At 52.1% G+C, this 21,006-nt stretch overlaps 3 protein-coding genes across 3 annotated transcripts; 2 read left to right on the top strand and 1 right to left on the bottom strand.

Annotated features, from left to right (window-relative positions):
- Positions 1–1,719: 1,719 nt before the first annotated feature.
- Positions 1,720–2,670, top strand: LOC103122564 (olfactory receptor 10H2-like). The gene has a single exon (XM_007533178.2). It carries the CDS (start codon positions 1,720–1,722, stop codon positions 2,668–2,670), a length of 951 nt encoding a protein of 316 aa, XP_007533240.2.
- Positions 2,671–12,265: 9,595 nt separating this feature from the next.
- On the top strand, positions 12,266–13,213 carry LOC132535648 (olfactory receptor 10H1-like). The gene has a single exon (XM_060182390.1). It carries the CDS (start codon positions 12,266–12,268, stop codon positions 13,211–13,213), a length of 948 nt encoding a protein of 315 aa, XP_060038373.1.
- A 5,736-nt stretch (positions 13,214–18,949) lies between these two features.
- Positions 18,950–19,897, bottom strand: LOC132535647 (olfactory receptor 10H1-like). The gene has a single exon (XM_060182389.1). It carries the CDS (start codon positions 19,895–19,897, stop codon positions 18,950–18,952), a length of 948 nt encoding a protein of 315 aa, XP_060038372.1.
- Positions 19,898–21,006: the final 1,109 nt, after the last annotated feature.

Raw genomic sequence — 21,006 nt, 5'->3', positions numbered from 1 at the left:
CCCCGCAGGTAGGGAGCGGGGGCTCAAACTGGGATCCTGACACCCTTGTTGCGATTTGCGCCACGTGTGCTTAGCCCAGCTCCTCTCTCCCCCTTCTTGTGTCTGGTTTTCCCAGTTGTGTCCTGGTTCTGTTCTAATACCAATCATCTCATTAAAAGCTGGGATTCCTTTGCTTCTGCTTCTCATGTTGGGTCCTCTCAGAAATTCTTGCAAGGGAGGGTTGGCAGTGACAAATTCTTTCAGTTTCTGAATATTTGCTATGGTCTTTATTTCTCCCTCTAACTTGAAGGATAATTTAGCAGGATACAGAACTCATGGCTGGCCAGTGGCCATAAGGAAGTCTTTCCTTGGCTGCCTCTGCCCCTCCCAATCCTGTGTAGCCAGGCTGGAAGGACTTTGGGATATGGAGACAGACCCCACCATGACACCACCCTGACCTCCCTGGGCAGACACCCTCACCCGTGTGTCCTGGAGCCTCCCCTCCCCAGAGCCCTGCCCCACTAGGGACAGACAGACACAGGCTGGGGGTGTGGATCCACCTGCCAACACCCATGTCCAGCGGAGAAGCAATGACAGAAGCCACAACTCCCACCTTCTGCTCCCCATAAAGAATTTGGGTCCAGACTCCCAGAGGGGAGAAATGTCAGGGGAAGATGCCCAGAGGGCTCTGAGCCCCAACTCCATCAGGACCCGGAGAGAGAAGGGGAAAAAAGGAAAGACACTTGGGAGTAGTCACAGGTGTGAGTGTGTAACTTAGGAAGGAAGAAAAGGCAGCACTGTAGAAAAGTGGGCAAAAGTATAGAGAGATGATAAATTGATTGATAGATGATAGATAGGTAATAGAGAGTGATTGGTGATATATTGATAGATGGATAATAGATAGACGATGATAGATAACAGAGAGGTAAATGATATATAGATGAGAGATAGTTGATGGATGATGATGATGATAGATGGGTGATTGGTGATAGATATATAGATGCTAGATAGATAATAGATAGACAGATAGATAGATAAGAAGAAAGAAATACTAGTCAACCCCTATCCGTGACCTTGGGAGAAGCACTACAGTTTCCATGGGAGGGGATGGGGACACAGAGCTCTGGTGGTGGAAATGGTGTGGAATTAGACCCCTGTGGTCTCATCACTCTGTAAATCAATATTCAATCACGGAGACCCCCCCCCAACTCTTCATATGAACTCTTCCAGCCTTTAGGTTCATGATTGACTGGTCAACAACTTGTTTGGCTTTATATGTTAACTCTTTTTTCAGCCACCAGGTTTCAGATGCTAGCAGGATGCCAACCGTACTTGCCTGGACAGACGACCCCACCAATGTGTCCTGGAGCCTTGGTTCCCCAGAGCCCTGCCCCACTAGGGAAAGAGAGAGGCAGACTGGGAGTATGAATCCACCTGTCAACACCCATGTTCAGTGGGAAAGCAATGACAGAAGCCAGACCTTCCACCTTCTGCATCCCATAGTGACCCTGGGTCCATGCTCCCAGAGGGATAGAGAAGAGGAAAGCTATCAGGGGAGGGGATGGGATACGGAGTTCTGGTGGTGGTGGGAACTGTGTTGGAGCTGTACCCCTCTTATCCTGTGGTTTTGTCAGTGTTTCCTTTTCATAAATAAAAAGTTAAAAAATAATAAAGAATTTGGTGACGGGGTCCCTACCCATCCTCTGCATCCTTCTCTGTGACCTCACAGCCACGGGTGCCATGCTGGGACTGAACCACACCCCCGTGTCCGAGTTCATCCTCATCGGCTTCTCCGCCTTCCCGCCTCACCTCCTGCCCATCTTCTTCCTGCTCTTCCTGCTCATGTACCTGTTCACCCTGCTGGGCAACCTGCTGATCATGGCCACCGTGTGGAGCGAGCGTGGCCTGCACACTCCCATGTACCTCTTCCTGTGCGCCCTGTCCATCTCTGAGGTGCTGTACACGGTCGCCTTCATCCCCCGAATGCTGGTCGACCTGTTGTCCGCTCAACGTCGCATCTCATTTCAAGCCTGCGCCACCCAGATGTTCTTCTCCTTCACCTTTGGCTTCACGCACTCCTTCCTGCTCACGGTCATGGGCTACGACCGCTACGTGGCCATCTGCCACCCACTGCGCTACCCTGTGCTCATGGGCGCCCGGGGATGTGTCCGCCTGGTGGCCTGGTCCTGGGTGGGTGGCATTATCATAGGGCTGGTGGTGACGGCCACCATCTTCAACCTCACTTTCTGTGGCCCTAACCAGATCCAACATTTCTTGTGTCATGTGCCACCTCTCCTGAAGCTGGCCTGTGGGCACAATGTGCCCGTGATGGCGCTGGGGGTGGGCACGGTGTGCATCACTGCCCTGCTGGGCTGCTTCGTCCTCATCCTCCTCTCCTATGCCTTCATCATTGCTGCCATCTTGAAGATCCCCTCCGCTGAGGGGAGACACAAGGCCTTCTCCACCTGCGCCTCCCACCTCATGGTGGTGGTGGTGCACTACGGCTTCGCCTCGGTCATCTACCTGAAACCTAAGGACACAGACTCTCAGAAAAGCAGCGCCCTCATGAGTGTCACCTACACTGTGCTCACACCGTTCCTCAGTCCTATCATCTTCAGCCTCCGGAATAAGGAGCTCAAGGCGGCCATGAAGAAAGCCTTCCTCAGCAGGCTGTATCCCTCCCACACCTGAGCGACCAGGATGGAAGGACTTTGGAAGATGGCAACATGAGGCTGATGGGGGGGTGGGTGTGTGGTGCACCTGGTTGAGCGCACATATTACAAACCTCAAGGTCCCAGGTTCAAGTGCCTAGCTCCCCACCTGCCGAGGGAAAGCTTTGTGAGTGGTGAAGTCGGGCTGCAAGAGTCTGTCTGTCTTTTTCCCTCTCTCTCTCCCCCTTCCCTCTCGGTTTCTGGATGTCTCTATTCAACAAGCAAATAAAAGATAAATTTTTTTTAAAGAATGTGGTGAAAGATACCCTCATCTCTCAATGATGTCTGTTTGAATGCATTCAGCTAGAGACAGAGAAAGAGAGACAGAAGGAGGAAGGAGAGAGACCACAGTGACCATCCACCATTTCCAGTGCTTGCCCTGGGGCCATGGGTGGCTCTGTGGAGAGCCAGGAGCTCATGCCCGTGCCCTAGGACATGACACACTGTGTGCTCTCTGCTGAGTGAGCTATCTTCTAGCCCTTGAATAATGCTAATATTAGCTGCCTTGTAAGACTAGTGGAAAGACTGGCCTTTAGTTGACGGCACCCAGTCACAGCGGAACACTTAATAAATGCTAACTCTTATGTCTTATTCCTCCTCTGGTCTCTGTGTTTGATGTTAATGTTACTTTAAGATTTTATTTATTTATGTATTCATAGGAAATATAGGAGGAGAGAGAGAGAGAGAGAGAGAGAGAGAGAGAGAGAGAGAAAGAATTAGACATCACGCTGGCCCATGTGCTGCCGGGGATTGAACTTGGGACCTTACGCTGGAGAGTTCAATGCTTTATCCACTGTGCCACCTCCTAGGCCAAGGATATTAGTATTCTTTTAAGATTATTCTAAGTATTCTTTTCTGGAAGTAGAAGTGCCCACCAGGCCACACATCTATTTAAAGAACACACTCCCATCCGTCCATCAGGTGTTCATAGGGCTTGACTAGCATCATCAAAGACAATTTAAAATGGTTTGTTCTTGCCACGATGAGCCGTCATTTCATAATTTCCCCTTAACCGCCAGCTCTAGGAAACCATGTCTCTCTGTTTTGCCTGTTTGAGACATTCTCCCTCCATGTGGTGTTTTGAAAGCCAAATTCTCTCACAGTGTGTCCAGTGTTATCCCATGAAGAATGTGTGAGGACTTCATTCCTCTCCAGGGTAAAATAATATTTCACTATGTAGACGATATTCCATCTGTCAGCCATCCATCATCTCTCTGTCATCTATTTATTTTCTATCTATCTATTGTCTATCTATGCCTATCTATCATTTATTATCTATCATCTATCTACCTACCTACCTATATCTGTCTATATATCATTTATATATCTGCCACCCACCTATCTATCATCTCTTTACTATTCATCACTTGAACATTTACTTCTGTATGTCTTCTTTACAATCTCTTGGGCAGAGCTGCCACAACGATTTGGGCACTGGGTTTATTCTTGGATCTATAGGTTTATTCTTGGATCTATGGTTTTATTTCTGTGCACATCTGTCCACCAAGAAGTGACACTGCTGGTCTACGTGGCTATTCTCTGGTATCTCTTTAAATAAATCTCCAGGCTATTTTTCAAAGTGGTTGCACCATCTTACATTCCAACTAATAATGTGGTAAGTTCAGATTTCCGTGCAGTTGGCCATTAACATCTGACAAGTAATCTCCTCCTCCTCCTCCTCCTTCTGTTGCCTCCAGGGTTATCACTGGGGCTCGGTGCCAGTCCTGTGAATCCATTGCTCCTGGCAGCTGCTTTTTCCATCTTGTTGGATAGGATGGAGAGAAACTGAGAAAGGAAGAGGAGATAGAGAAGGAGAGAGACAGAGAGACAGCTGCAGACCTGCTTCACTACTCACGGAGCAACCCCCCCTGCAGGTGGGGACAAGTGATCTTCTCAAACAGAAAAAATTGGCAAATCACCAGTTCGCCTACCAGATGGGCTGTTTCTCTAGTTCCCCAAGTCTTTCAACACATAATGAGAAGCCAAACATTTGAAGAAATGACTTGTTACAGGAAATGGAAGCAAGATTAAGGTCAAATTTTAGAACTGAAGACACTTAGAAAAAAGTTGACGTCACATACACATGTAGAGGTCTCAAGCTACTTCCACACCCTGAAATTTTATTATGAATGTTGAGTCAAGACAGAAGGGGAGTCAGGCAGTAATGCAAGGACCAGGGTAAGGTTCGAGCCCCCGGCTCCCCACCTGAAGGGCTGTCGCTTCACAGGCTGTGAAGCAGGTCTTCAGATGTCTGTCTTTCTCTCCCCCTCTCTCTCTTCCCCTCCTCTCTCCATTTCTCTCTGTTATATCCAACAGTGATGACATCAGTAACAACAATAATAATAACTACAATAAAAACAACAAGGGCAACAAAAGGGAATAAATATTTAAAAAAATCAAGACAGAAGAAAAACAAAGAGATCAAAGCCCCAAACAAAGAGAAATGGAAATGAAACTAGGAAACAGGGTAAAAAGTTGTTGGAGGTCAAAAAGTGGAAGATTGAAATGTTTAGGAAGGGTTTTCAATTTTGTTTGAAGATGCTGAGGGAAATCCCTAGAATGGACATTTCAGTCATTCTTGTTTAGCGAGAGAGGGGGAAGAGGGAGAGAAGAGGTGGATAGAGGCTGGGGAGGCAGCTCAGATGGCTAGAACACCATCATGGATTCCTGATCCCTGGAGGCTGCAAGTTCAATCCCCCACACCATCTTACACCACGACTGAGTGGTTCACCTTCGCCTCTTAAATATATAACTCAGCGGAGAAGCAATGACAGAAGCCAGAACCCCCACTTTCTGATCCCCAAAAAGAATTTGGGTCCAGACTCCCAGAGGGGAAGAAATGTCAGGGGAAGATGCCCAGAGGGCTGTGAACTCCAACTCCATCAGGATTCAGAGAGGGAAGAGGACAAAAGGAACGACACTTGGAAGTAGTAACAGGTGTAGGTGTGACTCAGTAAGGAAGAATCGAGCAGCTTCATCGACTGCTATATGTGTTTCTTGTAGGCAGATAACATCTGCCTGATGCTGTATCGCCAATTGACCAATAAGAACGCGTTTGGCAATGGACAGCCCCTCAACATTAAGTTGGAGGACTCGAAGAGCAGGACCAACAGCTTGAAAGCTGTCAGGAGCTGCTTGTTGCTGGCTTTGAAAGTGACTGGGATCCATGTGGATTCAGTCGGCTAGGAAGGATCGTCAGTTTCCCCAATGAATGGGTACTCACGAGATGCACCACGGGAAGGTCGATCCAATGCATCCCAAACTATATCGTTTCTTCTCCAAAACAGAAGATTCCGGGTGCATCTGGGTGACAAGTCTAGCAGATGGAGACTTGTCTCAAGTGGCCTCCCCCAGGGCTCTGTTCTGGCTCCTATGCTATTTAATATTTACATCAATGACCTTCCAGAAACTTCTTCAAGGAAGTTCATCTACGCCGATGACATCTGCTGTGCAACTCAGGCATCCAAGTTCGACATCCTAGAGGAAACATTCACGAAAGACATGTCTCTGATATCTGATTACTGTAAAAAATGGCGACTAATCCCTAGCACTGCAAAAACGGTATCATCTGTTTTCCATCTACACCATGCCTCGGCCTCGCGTGAGCTTCATGTGCAGCTTGGCGATACGGGAATCCGGCATGAAGCCCAGCCAGTCTATCTTGGCGTTACTCTCGATTGCACTCTGTCATTTCACAAACATCTCATAAAAACTGCAGCAAAGGTGGGCGCGAGGAATCACATCATTGCAAGACTGGCCAGCTCCTCATGGGGCACGAGCGCTTCCACACTACGATCATCCTCTCTGGCATTATGCTATTCCACTGCAGAATACTGTGCCCCAGTATGGTTCCGTAGCCCCCATGTCCACTTGGTCGATTCCAAATTATATTCCTCCATGAGGATCATTTCTGGAACCATCCGTTCCACCCCGGTTCCATGGCTGCCAGTTCTTAGCAACATCGCCCCGCCAGATATTCATTGGGATGTGGCATCATCTAAGTTCATTTCCCACGTCTACGCTCGACTGGACCTGCCAATAAACGCAGATATCTTTGCCCACCCTGTCCAACGCTTGACGTCTCGTCACCCAATCTGGTCCCCTACACCTACACTGAACTTCTCTGTTCCAGACTCTTGGAAACAGAGTTGGCAGTCAGCTGAGGTAAAGAACAAACACCTCATCGCAGACCCCTGTGAGCGTCAACCCGGCTTTGACCTAGCACGTTATGATTGGGCCCTCCTCAATCGCTATTGAACAGGCCATGGCCGGTGCGCCGCTATGTTCCATCGCCGGGGATCCAGAGACGACCCGAACTGCTCCTGCGGCTACAGACAGACTATGACCCACATAGTCAACGACTGCCACCTCTCCAGATTCAAAGGAGGTCTCGAAACTTGACATCAGGCTCAACCTGACGCTGTGGACTGGCTACGGAAGAAGGGCAAACAATAGAAGAAGAAAGTAAGGAAGAGAAATGGGACCATGGAAAAAATGGACAAATATATGTATATATATATATATATATTTATAGAAATAATAGTCAACCCATGTCTGTGAGCTTGGGAGAACCACTGCAGTTTCCAGTGGAGGGAATGGGGACACAGAACTCTGGTGGTGAGAACAAAATATATATATGATATCCCTGAATTATGCCTCCATCTTTGGGGTCAGGTCAGGATTTGCATAGTTAACATAGAATCTGATAGTATCACTAGAATTGGAAATAACACATCTGATATAGAGCGGTCTACATACCAGGAGAGAGATCATTCAATTATCCATGCCCTTGAGGTGTTTATCTATACCCTGAAGGTATTTATGTTTGTGTCTGCCCTTAAGATGTTTAAACTCAAGATGGCCATTGTAGCTAGCTAGCTAGCTAGACAGATAGATAGGTGGATAAATAAGTGGCTAGACAGATGAATGAATGAATGAATGAATGAATGAATGATAAATGGATGTGTGTATATGGATCCCTAATAGAGTGGATGGTTGAATGGTGTATGGGTGGATAGATGGATGGGTGATGGGATGACGGATGGATGGGTGGATGGGTAGTTGGACAGAAGATGTTTGGATGGGCAGATGGCTTGAATGAATAGCTGATGGATTAGGCTGATGGAATTGTGAATGGATGAGTAGATGATGGATGGATGGATGCATGGATGCATAGATGTATGGACGGTAGATGTTGTTGGATGGATGGATAAACAAATAGATGGTTGATTGATGGGTGGATTAATAGATGGAGAGATGGATGGATGGATGGATGGGTGGGTGGGTGGGTGGATGGGAGAATGGATGAAGGGGCAGATGGGTAGGTTAGTGGGTAGATGGATAAAGATGGATGAGGGGATGGATGGGTCAAAAGACTAGGTTGGTAGAATGATGGATTGATGAGTAGATGATGGATGAGTGGATGGATGGATGGATAGATTGATAGATAGTTGGATAGGTGGTTAGATGGATGGGTGGGTGGATGGGTAGATGGACAGAAAAAACAAAACAAAGATGAATGGGTGGGGTGGATGGATTCATGAATGGGTGAGAGAATGAAGTGGTGGATGGGCAAACGCATAAAAGAAGGGTGGAGAGACAGCAGTGAAGGAGGGAGGAGAGAGTGAGGTGGAGAAGCTATGTTCCATGAGCACATCCACCCTCCCTCTGTGGACTTGGAGAACCATGCCTCATGCATCCCCAGGGCACTGGAGTCAAGCCTGCTGGGATCTGCCCCCAGGGAGGATGCCAGCAGAGATCCAACCCGCTCCCTGCACACACGCCACTGCCCTCCCTCCCCTCATGCTGCAGGAGCTCGGCCTGGGCTGGGCTGCAGGCAGGGCCTCCCAGAGGACTGTCCCTGAGCAGAGAAAGCAGACGGCTCTCCGTTTCCAGGACTCGTCTGCAAGAACCGTCTGTGCCGAAAAGGAAGAAGGAGTGGGAAAGGGAGGATCAGGACAGAGGGACTCCGTGTGGGAAAGGACGGGCAGGGAGATGGCATGAGTGAGGTCAGGGGGCTGCAGCGCGGGGACTCTGGTCACCCTGCGGGCGTCGACCAGCGTGGACTCAGGCACCGAATCCAGTCCCCTTCCTTGCATGACGACTCTTCCCCGCACCTGGAGGAAGGAGCTTCCTGATTTTGGTGCCATTCAGGTGAGAAGTGGTTCACGTGCTGGCTCGGGGCAGCTGACGTCTTGGCAGAAAGGTCTCGCTGAGTATGTTTCCGGGTGTGAACGGTTAGTGCATGGTCTGTGCACGTGTGTGCGTGTGTGTGCGTGTGTCTGTATGTGTGTGGCTGCCAGGACGAATCTCCACAAACTAAATGACCTGAAACCAACTGTCGAAATAGCTCCGCTCACACACGTCCGGACCAGAAGTGAGAACCGCAGGATAGAGAGGGCGACGCTTTCTCATAACCGGGGAGCTGGAGATGAAGCTAGGAGTGTGCTTCCTGCCTCTTCTGGCTTCTAAGGATCAATGAGGGCCCTTCCCCTGCTCTCTCCACCTCTGCCTCCATCTATCTGCACGTTGACCCTTTTCTGTCCTTCTCTTCTACTCCCCCCCCTTTTAAAATTGAATAGAACAGAGAGAAATTGAGGGGGGGGAGATGGAGAGGGAGAGACAGAGAGACACCTGCAGACCTGCTTCAATGCTTTTGGAGAGACCCCCCTGCAGGTGGGAACCAGTGCCTCAAACCCAGATCCTTACGCTTAGTACTATGTGCACTTAGTCAGGTGGCACTGCCTGGCCCCCTATTTTGTTTTCTTTATGAAATTTTTCTCCTTTTGATCTTTTTAAAAATAATTTATTGACTTAATTATGATCAACAAGTCCATTGGATAACAGAGGCACAATTCCACAGAATTCCCACCACCAGATTCCCTGTCCCGTCCCCTCCAGTGGAAGATTCCCTGTTCTTTATCCCTCTGGGAGTCTGGACCCAAATTCTTTATGGGGAGCAGAAGGGGGGAGTTCTGGCTTCTGTCACTGCTTCTCCGCTGGACAAGTGTGTTGGCAGGTGGATCCACACCCAGCCTGTTTGGAGCCAGGTGGTGGCACACCTGGTAGAGTGCACATGGTACCCGGGTCCAAGCCCCTGCTCTCCACCTGCAGGGGGAAACTTCAGAAGTGGTGATGCAGGGCTGCCAGTGTCTCTCTGTCTCTCTCCCTCTCCTCTCCGTTCTCAATTCCCCTCTGTCTCTATCCAATAAAAAAGAGAGAAAACACGGGGGATGGCCACTGGCACTGAGCCCAGCAATGACCCTGATGGCAGACAGAAGGACCATCCACACACAAAAGGATATTTACCGATTGTGTCGCTACAAACATAGGTATACACAGATCACCTCGTCTCAGATAGAGCTTGAAGGATCCAAGTGGGATAGTCCAGAAAGAGAAGGGTGAATGCCAAAAAGGGGAGAGAGAGAGAGAGAGAGAGAGAGAGACAGAGGACAGAGAGAGAGAGAGTATGGACCGACCAGTCAACGCCCATGTTCAGCGGGGAAGCAATGACAGAAGCCAGACCTTCCACCTTCTGCCTCCCACAGTGACCCTGGGTCCATACTCCCAGAGGGACAGAGAATGGGAAAGCTATCAGGGGAGGGGATGGGATACGGAGTCTGGTGGTGGGAACTGTGTGGAGTTGTGCCCCTCTTATCCTGTGGTCTTGTCAGTGTTTCCTTTTTATAAATAAAAAAAATTTTAAGTAAGGATAAAAAAAGAAAGACAGGGAGAGGGGAGAGACAAAGGAAGAAAGAAAAAAAAGGAAGAAAGAAAAGAAAGAAAGAAAGAAAGAAAGAAAGAAAGACAAAGGAAGGAAGGAAGAAAAGAGACAAAGAAAGGACAGAAGGAAGGGAGGGAAAGAGGGCAGAAGGAAGGAGCTTTGCTCTAGCCTCCTCTCTCCCTCACAACTGTCACTATCAGAGTGATCTCAATGAATAAATCCTGACAGAGAATTAACACACGCACACACACAGGCACACAGGCACACAGGTGCGCGCACACACACATGCACACGCACACATGCACTCTCACACACACACTCACACACACACGCACACGCACACACACACATGACGTACCCAGTAGAGTGCACACATCACCCACCAGGACCCAGGTTCAAGCCTGTGGTCCCTACTTGCAGGGCAGAAGCTTCCTGAGTGGCAGAGCAGGGTGGCAGGTGTCTGTCTCTAGTGCAGCGCAGTCTGGGCTCGAACCCGGGTCGAGGGTTTTGGTGTAAAAGCAGTGGACTCTGTCGGGAAGCAATCAGAACAGTATCTGAGTACAGTTTCTTGAGCTAGAGTTAGGAATCCATGCACAGCCTCCTTCAGACCTCTCCCTCTCCTTCTCCTTTCCTCTCTCCCTCTCCCTCCCTCTCCCTCTCTCCCTCTCCCTCTCCACCTGTCCAGTCCCCACCGGTCCAGTCCCCACCTGTTCAGCCTCTACCTGTCCAGCTCCCACCTGTCCAGTCCCCACCGGTCCAGTCTCTACCTGTCCAGTCCCCACCTGTCCAGCTCCCACCTGTCCAGTCCCCACCTGTTCAGTCTCTACCTGTCCAGTCCCCACCTGTCCAGCTCCCACCTGTCCAGTCCCCACCTGTCCAGTCTCTACCTGTCCAGTCCCCACCTGTCCAGTCTCCACCTGTCCAGTCCCCACCTGTTCAGTCCCCACCTGTCCAGTCTCTACCTGTCCAGTCCCCACCTGTTCAGTCCCCACCTGTCCAGTCCCCACCTGTCCAGTCCCCACCTGTCCAGTCTCCACCTGTCCAGTCCCCACCTGTTCAGTCCCCACCTGTCCAGTCTCTACCTGTCCAGTCCCCACCTGTTCAGTCCCCACCTGTCCAGTCCCCACCTGTCCAGTCCCCACCTGTCCAGTCTCCACCTGTCCAGTCCCCACCTGTTCAGTCTCTACCTGTCCAGTCCCCACCTGTCCAGTTCCCACCTGTCCAGTCTCTACCTGTCCACTCCCCACCAGTCTCTACCTGTCCAGTCCCCACCTGTCCAGTCCCCACCTGTCCAGTCCCCACCTGTCCAGTCCCCACCTGTCCAGTTCCCACCTGTCCAGTCTCTACCTGTCCACTCCCCACCAGTCTCTACCTGTCCAGTCCCCACCTGTTCAGCTCCCACCTGTCCAGTCCCCACCTGTTCAGCTCCCACCTGTCCAGTCTCTACCTGTCCAGTCCCCACCTGTCCAGCTCCCGCCTGTCCCGTCCCCACCTGTCCAGTCCCCACCTGTCCAGCTCCCGCCTGTCCAGTCCCCACCTGTCCAGTCCCCACCTGTCCAGCTCCCGCCTGTCCAGTCCCCACCTGTCCAGTCCCCACCTGTCCAGTCCCCACCTTTCCAGTCCCCTCCTGTCCAGTCCCCACCTGTCCAGTCCCCACCTGTCCAGCTCCCGCCTGTCCCATCCCCACCTGTCCAGTCTCTACCTGTCCAGCTCCCACCTGTCCAATCCTCCCCTGCGCAGCTCTTCCCGTGTGACTGCACCTGTGAAGACGCCACCTGTCCGGCCCTAGTCGACGCGGCCCTCACCCGCAGCCCAGCCCCCGGCTCCGCGGTCCCAGGTGCAGTGCGGCCCCATGCGGGGGCTCAACGTGTCCAGGGTGACTGAGTTCACCCTGCTGGGCTTCTCGGCCTTCCCCCAGCTGCAGCCTGCGCTTTTCTCGCTCTTCCTGCTCATGTACCTGTGCACGCTGCTGGGCAACCTGCTGATCACGGCCACCGTGCGGAGCGAGCGCGGCCTGCACACGCCCATGTACCTCTTCCTGTGCGCCCTGTCCGTCTCCGAGGTGCTGTACACGGTCGCCATCACCCCCCGCATGCTGGCCGACCTGCTGGCCGCCCGCCACGCCATCTCCCTGCGGGCCTGCGCCTCCCAGATGTTCTTCTCCTTCACCTTCGGCTTCACGCACTCCTTCCTGCTCACGGCCATGGGCTACGACCGCTACGTGGCCATCTGCCACCCGCTGCGCTACCCTGTGCTCATGGGCGCCCGGGGCTGCGCCCGCCTGGTGGCCTGGTCCTGGGCGGGGGGCTGCGTCATGGGGCTGGTGGTGACGGCCTCCATCTTCCACCTCACCTTCTGTGGCCCCAGCCGGATCCACCACTTCGCCTGCCACGTGCCACCCCTGGTGAAGCTGGCCTGTGGACGCGACGTGCCCGCGGTGGCGCTGGGGGTGGGCGCGGTGTGCATCACGGCCCTGCTGGGCTGCCTCCTCCTCATCCTCCTCTCCTACGCCTGCATCGTGGCCGCCCTCCTGAAGATCCCCTCCGCCGAGGGGCGACGCAAGGCCTTCTCCACCTGCGCCTCCCACCTGACGGTGGTGGTGGTGCACTACGGCTTCGCCTCGGTCATCTACCTCAAGCCCAGGGGGCCCCGCTCTCCGGAGGGGGACACCCTGATGGGCTTCACCTACACCGTGCTCACGCCCTTCCTCAGCCCCATCATCTTCAGCCTGCGGAACAAGGAGCTCAAGGCGGCCATGAAGAAGACCTTCCTCAGCAGGCTCTCCCCGGACAAGCTGTGAGGACCCAGGGGAAGGACGGGCCATGGACGCCGGCTGCTGCACCTGGTCCGGAACTTTGGGGTCCACAGCGTCCGTCGTGGGCCTCGTCCACACGGATCCCACCTTGGCCGTTTCCCCCGTGGGCGACGTGCCTGGGATGGAAGCGATTATGAGGGCAGGGCTGATCCCTGGGCTCCTCCCTACCGCTAGACCCCTCGTCCGGTGTCCTAAGCCGCCTGCAGTCTGTCCTTCTCCTGACAGAAGCCGCGGCGGCGCTGGGCCTGGCGGCAGCTTCGACAACACACATTGCAAAGAGAAAGAGAGGAAGGGGCTTGAGGACTTGTGCAAAGATCTGGGTTCGAGCTCCCCTGCAGAGGGTGGCTTCATGGGCAGTGAAGCGGGTCTGGAGGTGTCTCTTTGTCCCTATCTATCTATCTATTTATCTATTTCCCCCTTCTTTCTCAATTTCTCTCTGTCTTTATTCAATAAAATGGAAAAAAAAATGCCACCAGGAGCAGTGGATTTGTTGTGCTGTGTGTCAATCCATCTCAGAGTAGAAGAAATCAGTTTCCTTTGCAAATTCCATAATTCGGCATCTGAGTCTACTTGATGGTCTTCCCTGGCACTTTATTGAAAAATAAAGTTATTGGGAGTCGGGCGGTAGCGCAGCAGGTTAAGCACAGGTGGCACAAAGCACAAGGACCGGCATAAGGATCCCTGTTCGAGCCCCCGGTTCCCCACCTGCAGGGGAGTCGCTTCCCAGGTGGTGAAGCAGGTCTGCAGGTGTCTGTCTTTCTCTCCCCCTCTCTGTCTTCCCCTCCTCTCTCCATTTCTCTCTGTCCTATCCAACAACGATGACAATAAAAACTTCAACAATAAAACAACAAAGGGCAACAAAAGGGAATAAATAAAAAAAACTTTAAAAAATTAAATTATTGCTATTTTATTAGGATTTTGTTTACAGCAACACATATAATTGAGATATCCAAGCCATAAATAAAAAAGCCCATGTTGTGTGTGTGTGCGCATGTGCGTGTGTATAAATTGAACCATCAGAGATGTATAATCTAGTCCTACAGTTGTGGGAGAGAAAGTTTGTTTTATTGTATTTTATGTTTTAGATTATCGTTATTTATTGGATAGAGACAGTCAGAAATCAATAGCAAAAGGTGAGACAGAGAGAGACAGACACCTGCAGCCCTGCTTCACCACTCATGAAGCTTCTCCTCTCAGGTGGGGACCAGGGGCTCGAACTTGGGTCCTTGCCCATTGTAACAGGTGCGCTCAACTAGGTGCGCCACCTCCTGGCCCCTGATTTCTGTTATAATGTGAGCGGCAATGACATCTTGTGTCAACACGGAGGGGGAGGTTGTGCAGAAAGACTCTGACAAACTGCGGGAGCGAGAGTCACCCCTGCCCCTTGGAGAACACAGGCTGCGATGCGTGTCTGCTGGTTCTGTTGTCTGTAGAGCTGGTGACACAAGATACCCCAGAGACGACTCTAAGAGGCGGATTGTTCTAAGAGAGCTGACAGGACAGGGGGCGGACAGCACGATGCTTCTGCAAAGAGACTCTCATGCCTGAGGTTCCAAAGTCCCAGGTATAATTCCCTGCAACACCATCAGCCAGAGCTGAGCGGGGCTCTGGTAAAGAGAAAAAAAAAGAAAGGAAAGGAAAGAAAGGAAGGAAAGAAAAGAAAAGAAAAAGAAATAAACTGGGTCACACATCACTTGGCTTCTTGTTAGGAACCTACAGGTGTCTCCGCTGAATGTTCACCAGCCGCAGAGGAGGGAGAATGAACACGGAGACGAGTCTTCCACTACACCCAGTATTTCACATTTCCCAGGAGTACATTCTAGCAGGAGGAAGAACCAACAGTCACATGTGGTAAACATCTTTAGGATTCAGAGGACGGTCATTGCATCTGTGAAGATTCTGAATCTAAACTCAGCATCTGAACGGCTACCTGTCCCAGTAAGCTCGTGACTCTCCTTTCTCATAGCCGATGTTAAGAATTACCAGAGACTTTGTTTTTTCATTTTTTATTAGTGATTTAATAATGATGAACAAGACTGTGAGAGCACAGAGGCACAATCTCACCACACAGCTCCCGCCACCAGATTCCCTGTCCCCTCCCCTCCATTGGAAGCTTCCCTGTTCTTTATCCTTCTGGGAGTCGGGACCCAAATTCTTTATGGGGAGCAGAAGGTGGGAGTTCTGGCTTCTGTCATGGCTTCTCCGCTGGACATGGGTGTTGGCAGGTGGATCCACACCCCCAGCCTGTGTCTGTCTGTCCCTAGTGGGGCAGGGGTCTGGGGAGGGGAGGCTCCAGGACACACGGGTGAGGGCGTCTGCCCAGGGAAGTCAGGATGGTGTCATGGCAGCATCTGCAACTTGGTGGCTGACAGATAGTGAGAGACAAAGGATGGTGACTTGTTTAATAAATGTGAACAGCGTGAGACACACAGCACAGTGCTGGGTGTGGGGCAGGCACAGACCATGGTGACTGTCTGTGTCTTTTCTGCTTTGGGACTGACGGGCATTGTTTATCCACTGAAGATGACAAGTGCAGGCAGGTTCCCCGCATAGGGCCCTGAGTGTCCCCTCTCCATGCCACTCGGAGAGATAAGGAGACAACCAGGGTTGACACAGGGGTGATGGTGGAGGAGGTGGTGGTGGTGGCAATGGTCAGGGTAGTGGGGGTATCGTGAGTCCCATGAATCCAAGAGCATTAAGACTCCCCAAATAGAGAAAAGGAGAGAACTTTTGGATTCCTGGTTATTAAACTATTTTTTCTGCTTTAGATCTTAATGCTTTTAGGCACCAAGTCACAGACGCTACCATGACGCCATCCTGACCTCCCCTGGGCAGACGCCCTCACCCGTGTGTCCTGGAGCCTCCCCTCCCCAGAGCCCTGCCCCACTAGGGACAGACAGACACAGGCTGGGGGTGTGGGTCCACCTGCCAACACCCATGTCCAGCGGAGAAGCCATGACAGAAGCCACAACTCCCACCTTCTGCTCCCCATAAAGAATTTGGGTGCAGACTCCCAGAGGGGGAGAAATGTCAGGGGAAGATGCCCAGAGGGCTCTGAGCCCCAACTCCATCAGGACCCAGAAAGAAAAAAGGTAAAGAAGAAAGGTCAGGGGAGTCGGGGGGTAGCGCAGCGGGTTAAGTGCACGTGGCGCAAAGCGCAAGGACCGGCGTAAGGATCCCGGTTTGAGCCCCCAGCTCCTCCCCACCTGAGTCACTTCACAGGCGGTGAAGCAGGTCTGCAGGTGTCTGTTTTTCTCTCCCCCTCTCTGTCTTCCCCTCCTCTCTCCATGTCTCTCTGTCCTGTCCAACAATGATGACAACAACAATAAAAATAACAAGAGCAACAAAAAGGAAATAAATATATAAATATTTAAATAAAGAATAAGAAGGGTCATTAGGAAGTAGTAACAGGTGTGACTTAGAAAAGAAGAGAAAATGAAATCATGGAGAGAAAAAAATGGCGAATATAGATAAACAGAGACAGTTCTAGAAATCCTAGTCAACCCATGTCCGTGAGCTTGGGAGAAGCACCCCAGTTTCCAGTGGAGGGAATGGGGACACAGAACTCTGGGGGTGGGGATGGTGTGGGACTAAATCACTGCTAATTTATAATTTTGTAAATCAAGATTAAGTCACTAATAAAATTTATAAATAAAAATTTATAAAGATCTCTGGTCCACACTTCCAGAGGGATAAAGAATAGGGAAGGTAGGGCACCAAAGTAAAAACCCTGTGGTGAGGGGGAGACATGCGGCTTCCTGGGCCGGTGGGGGCTGGGGTGGGTGGGAGGGATGGGTCACAGTCTTTTGATGGTGGGAATGGTGTTTATGTACACTCCTAGCAAAATGTAGTCATATAAATCACCAGTTAATTAATATGAGAGGGGAAAAATTAATTGTATGCCTCGATGTTTTTAAAACAGACTGAGTCTTTTAAATATATAGGCTGTGTAATTGATATGCGGACTCTCTCAAAAGCCTAGACCAAGTAGATCAGAGGCAACCAGTGGCACAGCTATATACAAGATACTGGATACTGTACAGCAAACCCTCACAAAAGGATTTTTCAAAGTTAACCCAATTGCCAAATAATGTGATGATAACATTAACTATCCATTGTCTTTTTGAACCCTAAGACAGCAGGAACCTCACATCTCCACTATAGAGCCTATATTTCCCCCAGTCCTGGAACCTTAGGATAGGGCCCACTTTCCCGTATGCCTCTCCCAATCCATATCAAATAATATTGCATCTGCTGATCGCAACCTAATCAACGCAACGATTGCCACCTCAACATGCTTCAGCTCAGACTGTGTCCAGAGACTTCACGTGTGGAATGACAACCCTTCAGCTTCATTACTCGGGTGAGACCTTTCCTTTCATAGTACACTCTAATTTCATCTCAGGTAGTTCACTTTCTAACAAAGTCCCAAAACCTAGATATACACCAGGTTCTGTGAGAGAGAGCACATGTTCACACGTATCCATAAACTAGTGCAAAATATATACCTGAAAGCAGAAGTGCACTAGAGTTTGCAGTGAGAACCCCCCTAAACACTTCCTCTCCACTATTCCAAGCTTTGGGTCCATGATTGCTCAACAATTTGTTTGGCTTTGTATGTTAACTCTCTTTTCAATCACCAGGTTCCAGATGCCACCAGGATGCTGGCTAGGCTTCCCTGGACTGAAGACCCCACCAATGTGTCCTGGAGCTCAGCTTCCCCAGAGACCCACCCTACTAGGGAAAGAGAGAGGCAGACTGGGAGTATGGACCGACCAGTCAACGCCCATGTTCAGCGGGGAAGCAATTACAGAAGCCAGACCTTCCACCTTCTGCAACCCACAACGACCCTGGGTCCATGCTCCCAGAGGGATAGAGAATGGGAAAGCTATCGGGGAGGGGGTGGGATATGGAGATTGGGTGGTGGGAATTGTGTGGAGTTGTACCCCTCCTACCCTATGGTTTTGTTAATTAATCCTTTCTTAAATAAAAGATAAATTAAAAAAAAAGAATAGGGAAGCTATCCCCGGTGGAGGGGATGGGACACGGAACTCTGGTGGTGGGAACTGTGTGGGATTGAACCTCTCTTGTCCTACAGTCTTGTCGGTCATTATTAAATCACTGATGAAAAAGAAAAGAAAAAGAATGAATGAAGCCTAGTGGTGGTGCACCTGGTTGAGTGCACACAGTACAGTGCACAAGAGCCCGGGTTCCAGACCCTGGTCCACACTGAGAGGGGGAAAGCTTTGCAAGTGGTGACACATGCTTGCAGGTGTCTGTCTCTCTCTCTCTCCCTCGCTATCTCCCCCTTCCCTCACAATTTCTGGCTGTCTCTAATTAATAAATAAAGATAATAAGAATTGAAAACAATTATAAAATTAATAGTGTGGGGGCTGGGCAGTAGCGCAGTGGGTCAAGCACACATGGCATGAAATGCAGGTCTGGTGTAAGGATCCTAGTTCGAGGCCCAGACCTGCAAGTGTGTGTGTGGGGGGGTGGGGGAGGTCCCTTCACAGGCGGTGAAGCAGATCTGCAGGTGTCTGTCTTTCTCTCCCCCTCTGTCTTCCCCTCGCTCGATTTCTCTCTGTCTGATCCAGCGACAACAATAACAACAACACGGGCAATGAAAATGGGAAAAAATGGCCTCCAGGGGGCAATGGACTCAGAGTGCAGGCACCAAACCCCATCAAAGGGCTGCCACCCGCCTCAAATCTGAGCACTTCAGGTGCTCCAGAGAGAGAATCTCTTGACGAAAACCTTCTTCATGGCCGCCTTGAGCTCCTTGTTCCGCAGGCTGAAGATGATGGGGCTGAGGAAGGGCGTGAGCACGGTGTAGGTGAAGCCCGTCAGGGTGTCCCCCTCCAGAGAGCGGGGCCCCCTGGGCTTGAGGTAGATGACCGAGGCGAAGCCGTAGTGCACCACCACCACCGTCAGGTGGGAGGCGCAGGTGGAGAAGGCCTTGCGTCGCCCCTCGGCGGAGGGGATCTTCAGGAGGGCGGCCACGATGCAGGCGTAGGAGAGGAGGATGAGGAGGAGGCAGCCCAGCAGGGCCGTGATGCACACCGCGCCCACCCCCAGCGCCACCGCGGGCACGTCGCGTCCACAGGCCAGCTTCACCAGGGGCGGCACGTGGCAGAAGAAATGGTGGATCCGGCTGGGGCCACAGAAGGTGAGGTGGAAGATGGAGGCTGTCACCACCAGCCCCATGACGCAGCCCCCCGCCCAGGACCAGGCCACCAGGCGGGCGCAGCCCCGGGCGCCCATGAGCACAGGGTAGCGCAGCGGGTGGCAGATGGCCACGTAGCGGTCGTAGCCCATGGCCGTGAGCAGGAAGGAGTGCGTGAAGCCGAAGGTGAAGGAGAAGAACATCTGGGAGGCGCAGGCCCGCAGGGAGATGGCGTGGCGGGCGGCCAGCAGGTCGGCCAGCATGCGGGGGGTGATGGCGACCGTGTACAGCACCTCGGAGACGGACAGGGCGCACAGGAAGAGGTACATGGGCGTGTGCAGGCCGCGCTCGCTCCGCACGGTGGCCGTGATCAGCAGGTTGCCCAGCAGCGTGCACAGGTACATGAGCAGGAAGAGCGAGAAAAGCGCAGGCTGCAGCTGGGGGAAGGCTGAGAAGCCCAGCAGGGTGAACTCAGTCACCCTGGACACGTTGAGCCCCCGCATGGGGCCGCACTGCACCTGGGACCGCGGAGCCAGGGGCTGGGCTGCGGGTGAGGGCCGCGTCGACTAGGGCCGGACAGGTGGCGTCTTCACAGGTGCGGTCACACGGGAAGAGCAGCGCAGGGGAGGATTGGACAGGTGGGAGCTGGACAGGTGGAGACTGGACAGGTGGGGATGGGACAGGCGGGAGCTGGACAGGTGGGGACTGGACAGGTGGGGACTGGACAGGTGGGGACGGGACAGGTGGGGACTGGACAGGTGGGAGCTGGACAGGTAGAGACTGGACAGGTGGGAGCTGAACAGGTGGGGACTGGACAGGTGGGGACTGGACAGGTGGGGAATGGACAGGTGGGGACTGTACAGGTAGAGACTGGACAGGTGGGGACTGGACAGGTAGAGACTGGACAGGTGGGGACTGGACAGGTGGGGACTGGACAGGTGGGGACTGGACAGGTAGAGACTGGTGGGGAGTGGACAGGTAGAGACTGGACAGGTGGGGACTGGACAGGTGGGGACTGGACAGGTAGAGACTGAACAGGTGGGGACTGGACAGGTGGAGACTGGACAGGTGGGGACTGGACAGGTGGGGACTGGACAGGTGGGGACTGAACAGGTGGGGACTGGACAGGTAGAGACTGGACAGGTGGGGACTGAACAGGTGGGGACTGGACAGGTGGAGACTGGACAGGTGGGGACTGGACAGGTAGAGACTGGACAGGTGGGGACTGGACAGGTGGGAGCTGGACAGGTGGGGACTGGACAGGTAGAGACTGAACAGGTGGGGACTGGACAGGTGGGAGCTGGACAGGTGGGGACTGGACAGGTAGAGACTGGACCGGTGGGGACTGGACAGGTGGGAGCTGGACAGGTAGAGGCTGAACAGGTGGGGACTGGACCGGTGGGGACTGGACAGGTGGAGAGGGAGAGGGAGAGAGGGAGAGGGAGGGAGAGGGAGAGAGGAAAGGAGAAGGAGAGGGAGAGGTCTGAAGGAGGCTGTGCATGGATTCCTAACTCTAGCTCAAGAAACTGTACTCAGATACTGTTCTGATTGCTTCCCGACAGAGTCCACTGCTTTTACACCAAAACCCTCGACCCGGGTTCGAGCCCAGACT

This window comes from Erinaceus europaeus, chromosome 23, assembly GCF_950295315.1.
Source record: "Erinaceus europaeus chromosome 23, mEriEur2.1, whole genome shotgun sequence".
Lineage (NCBI taxonomy): Eukaryota > Metazoa > Chordata > Mammalia > Eulipotyphla > Erinaceidae > Erinaceus > Erinaceus europaeus.
Note: the sequence above shows the minus strand (reverse complement) of the source record. Positions and strands in the feature narration are given on the sequence as shown.

What these genes read in the sequence shown, in the direction of transcription:
- LOC103122564 (XM_007533178.2), top strand. Translation starts at nt 1,720, where the DNA reads ATGCTGGGACTGAACCACACCCCCGTGTCCGAGTTCATCCTCATCGGC.
- LOC132535647 (XM_060182389.1), bottom strand. Translation starts at nt 19,897, where the DNA reads ATGCGGGGGCTCAACGTGTCCAGGGTGACTGAGTTCACCCTGCTGGGC.
- LOC132535648 (XM_060182390.1), top strand. Translation starts at nt 12,266, where the DNA reads ATGCGGGGGCTCAACGTGTCCAGGGTGACTGAGTTCACCCTGCTGGGC.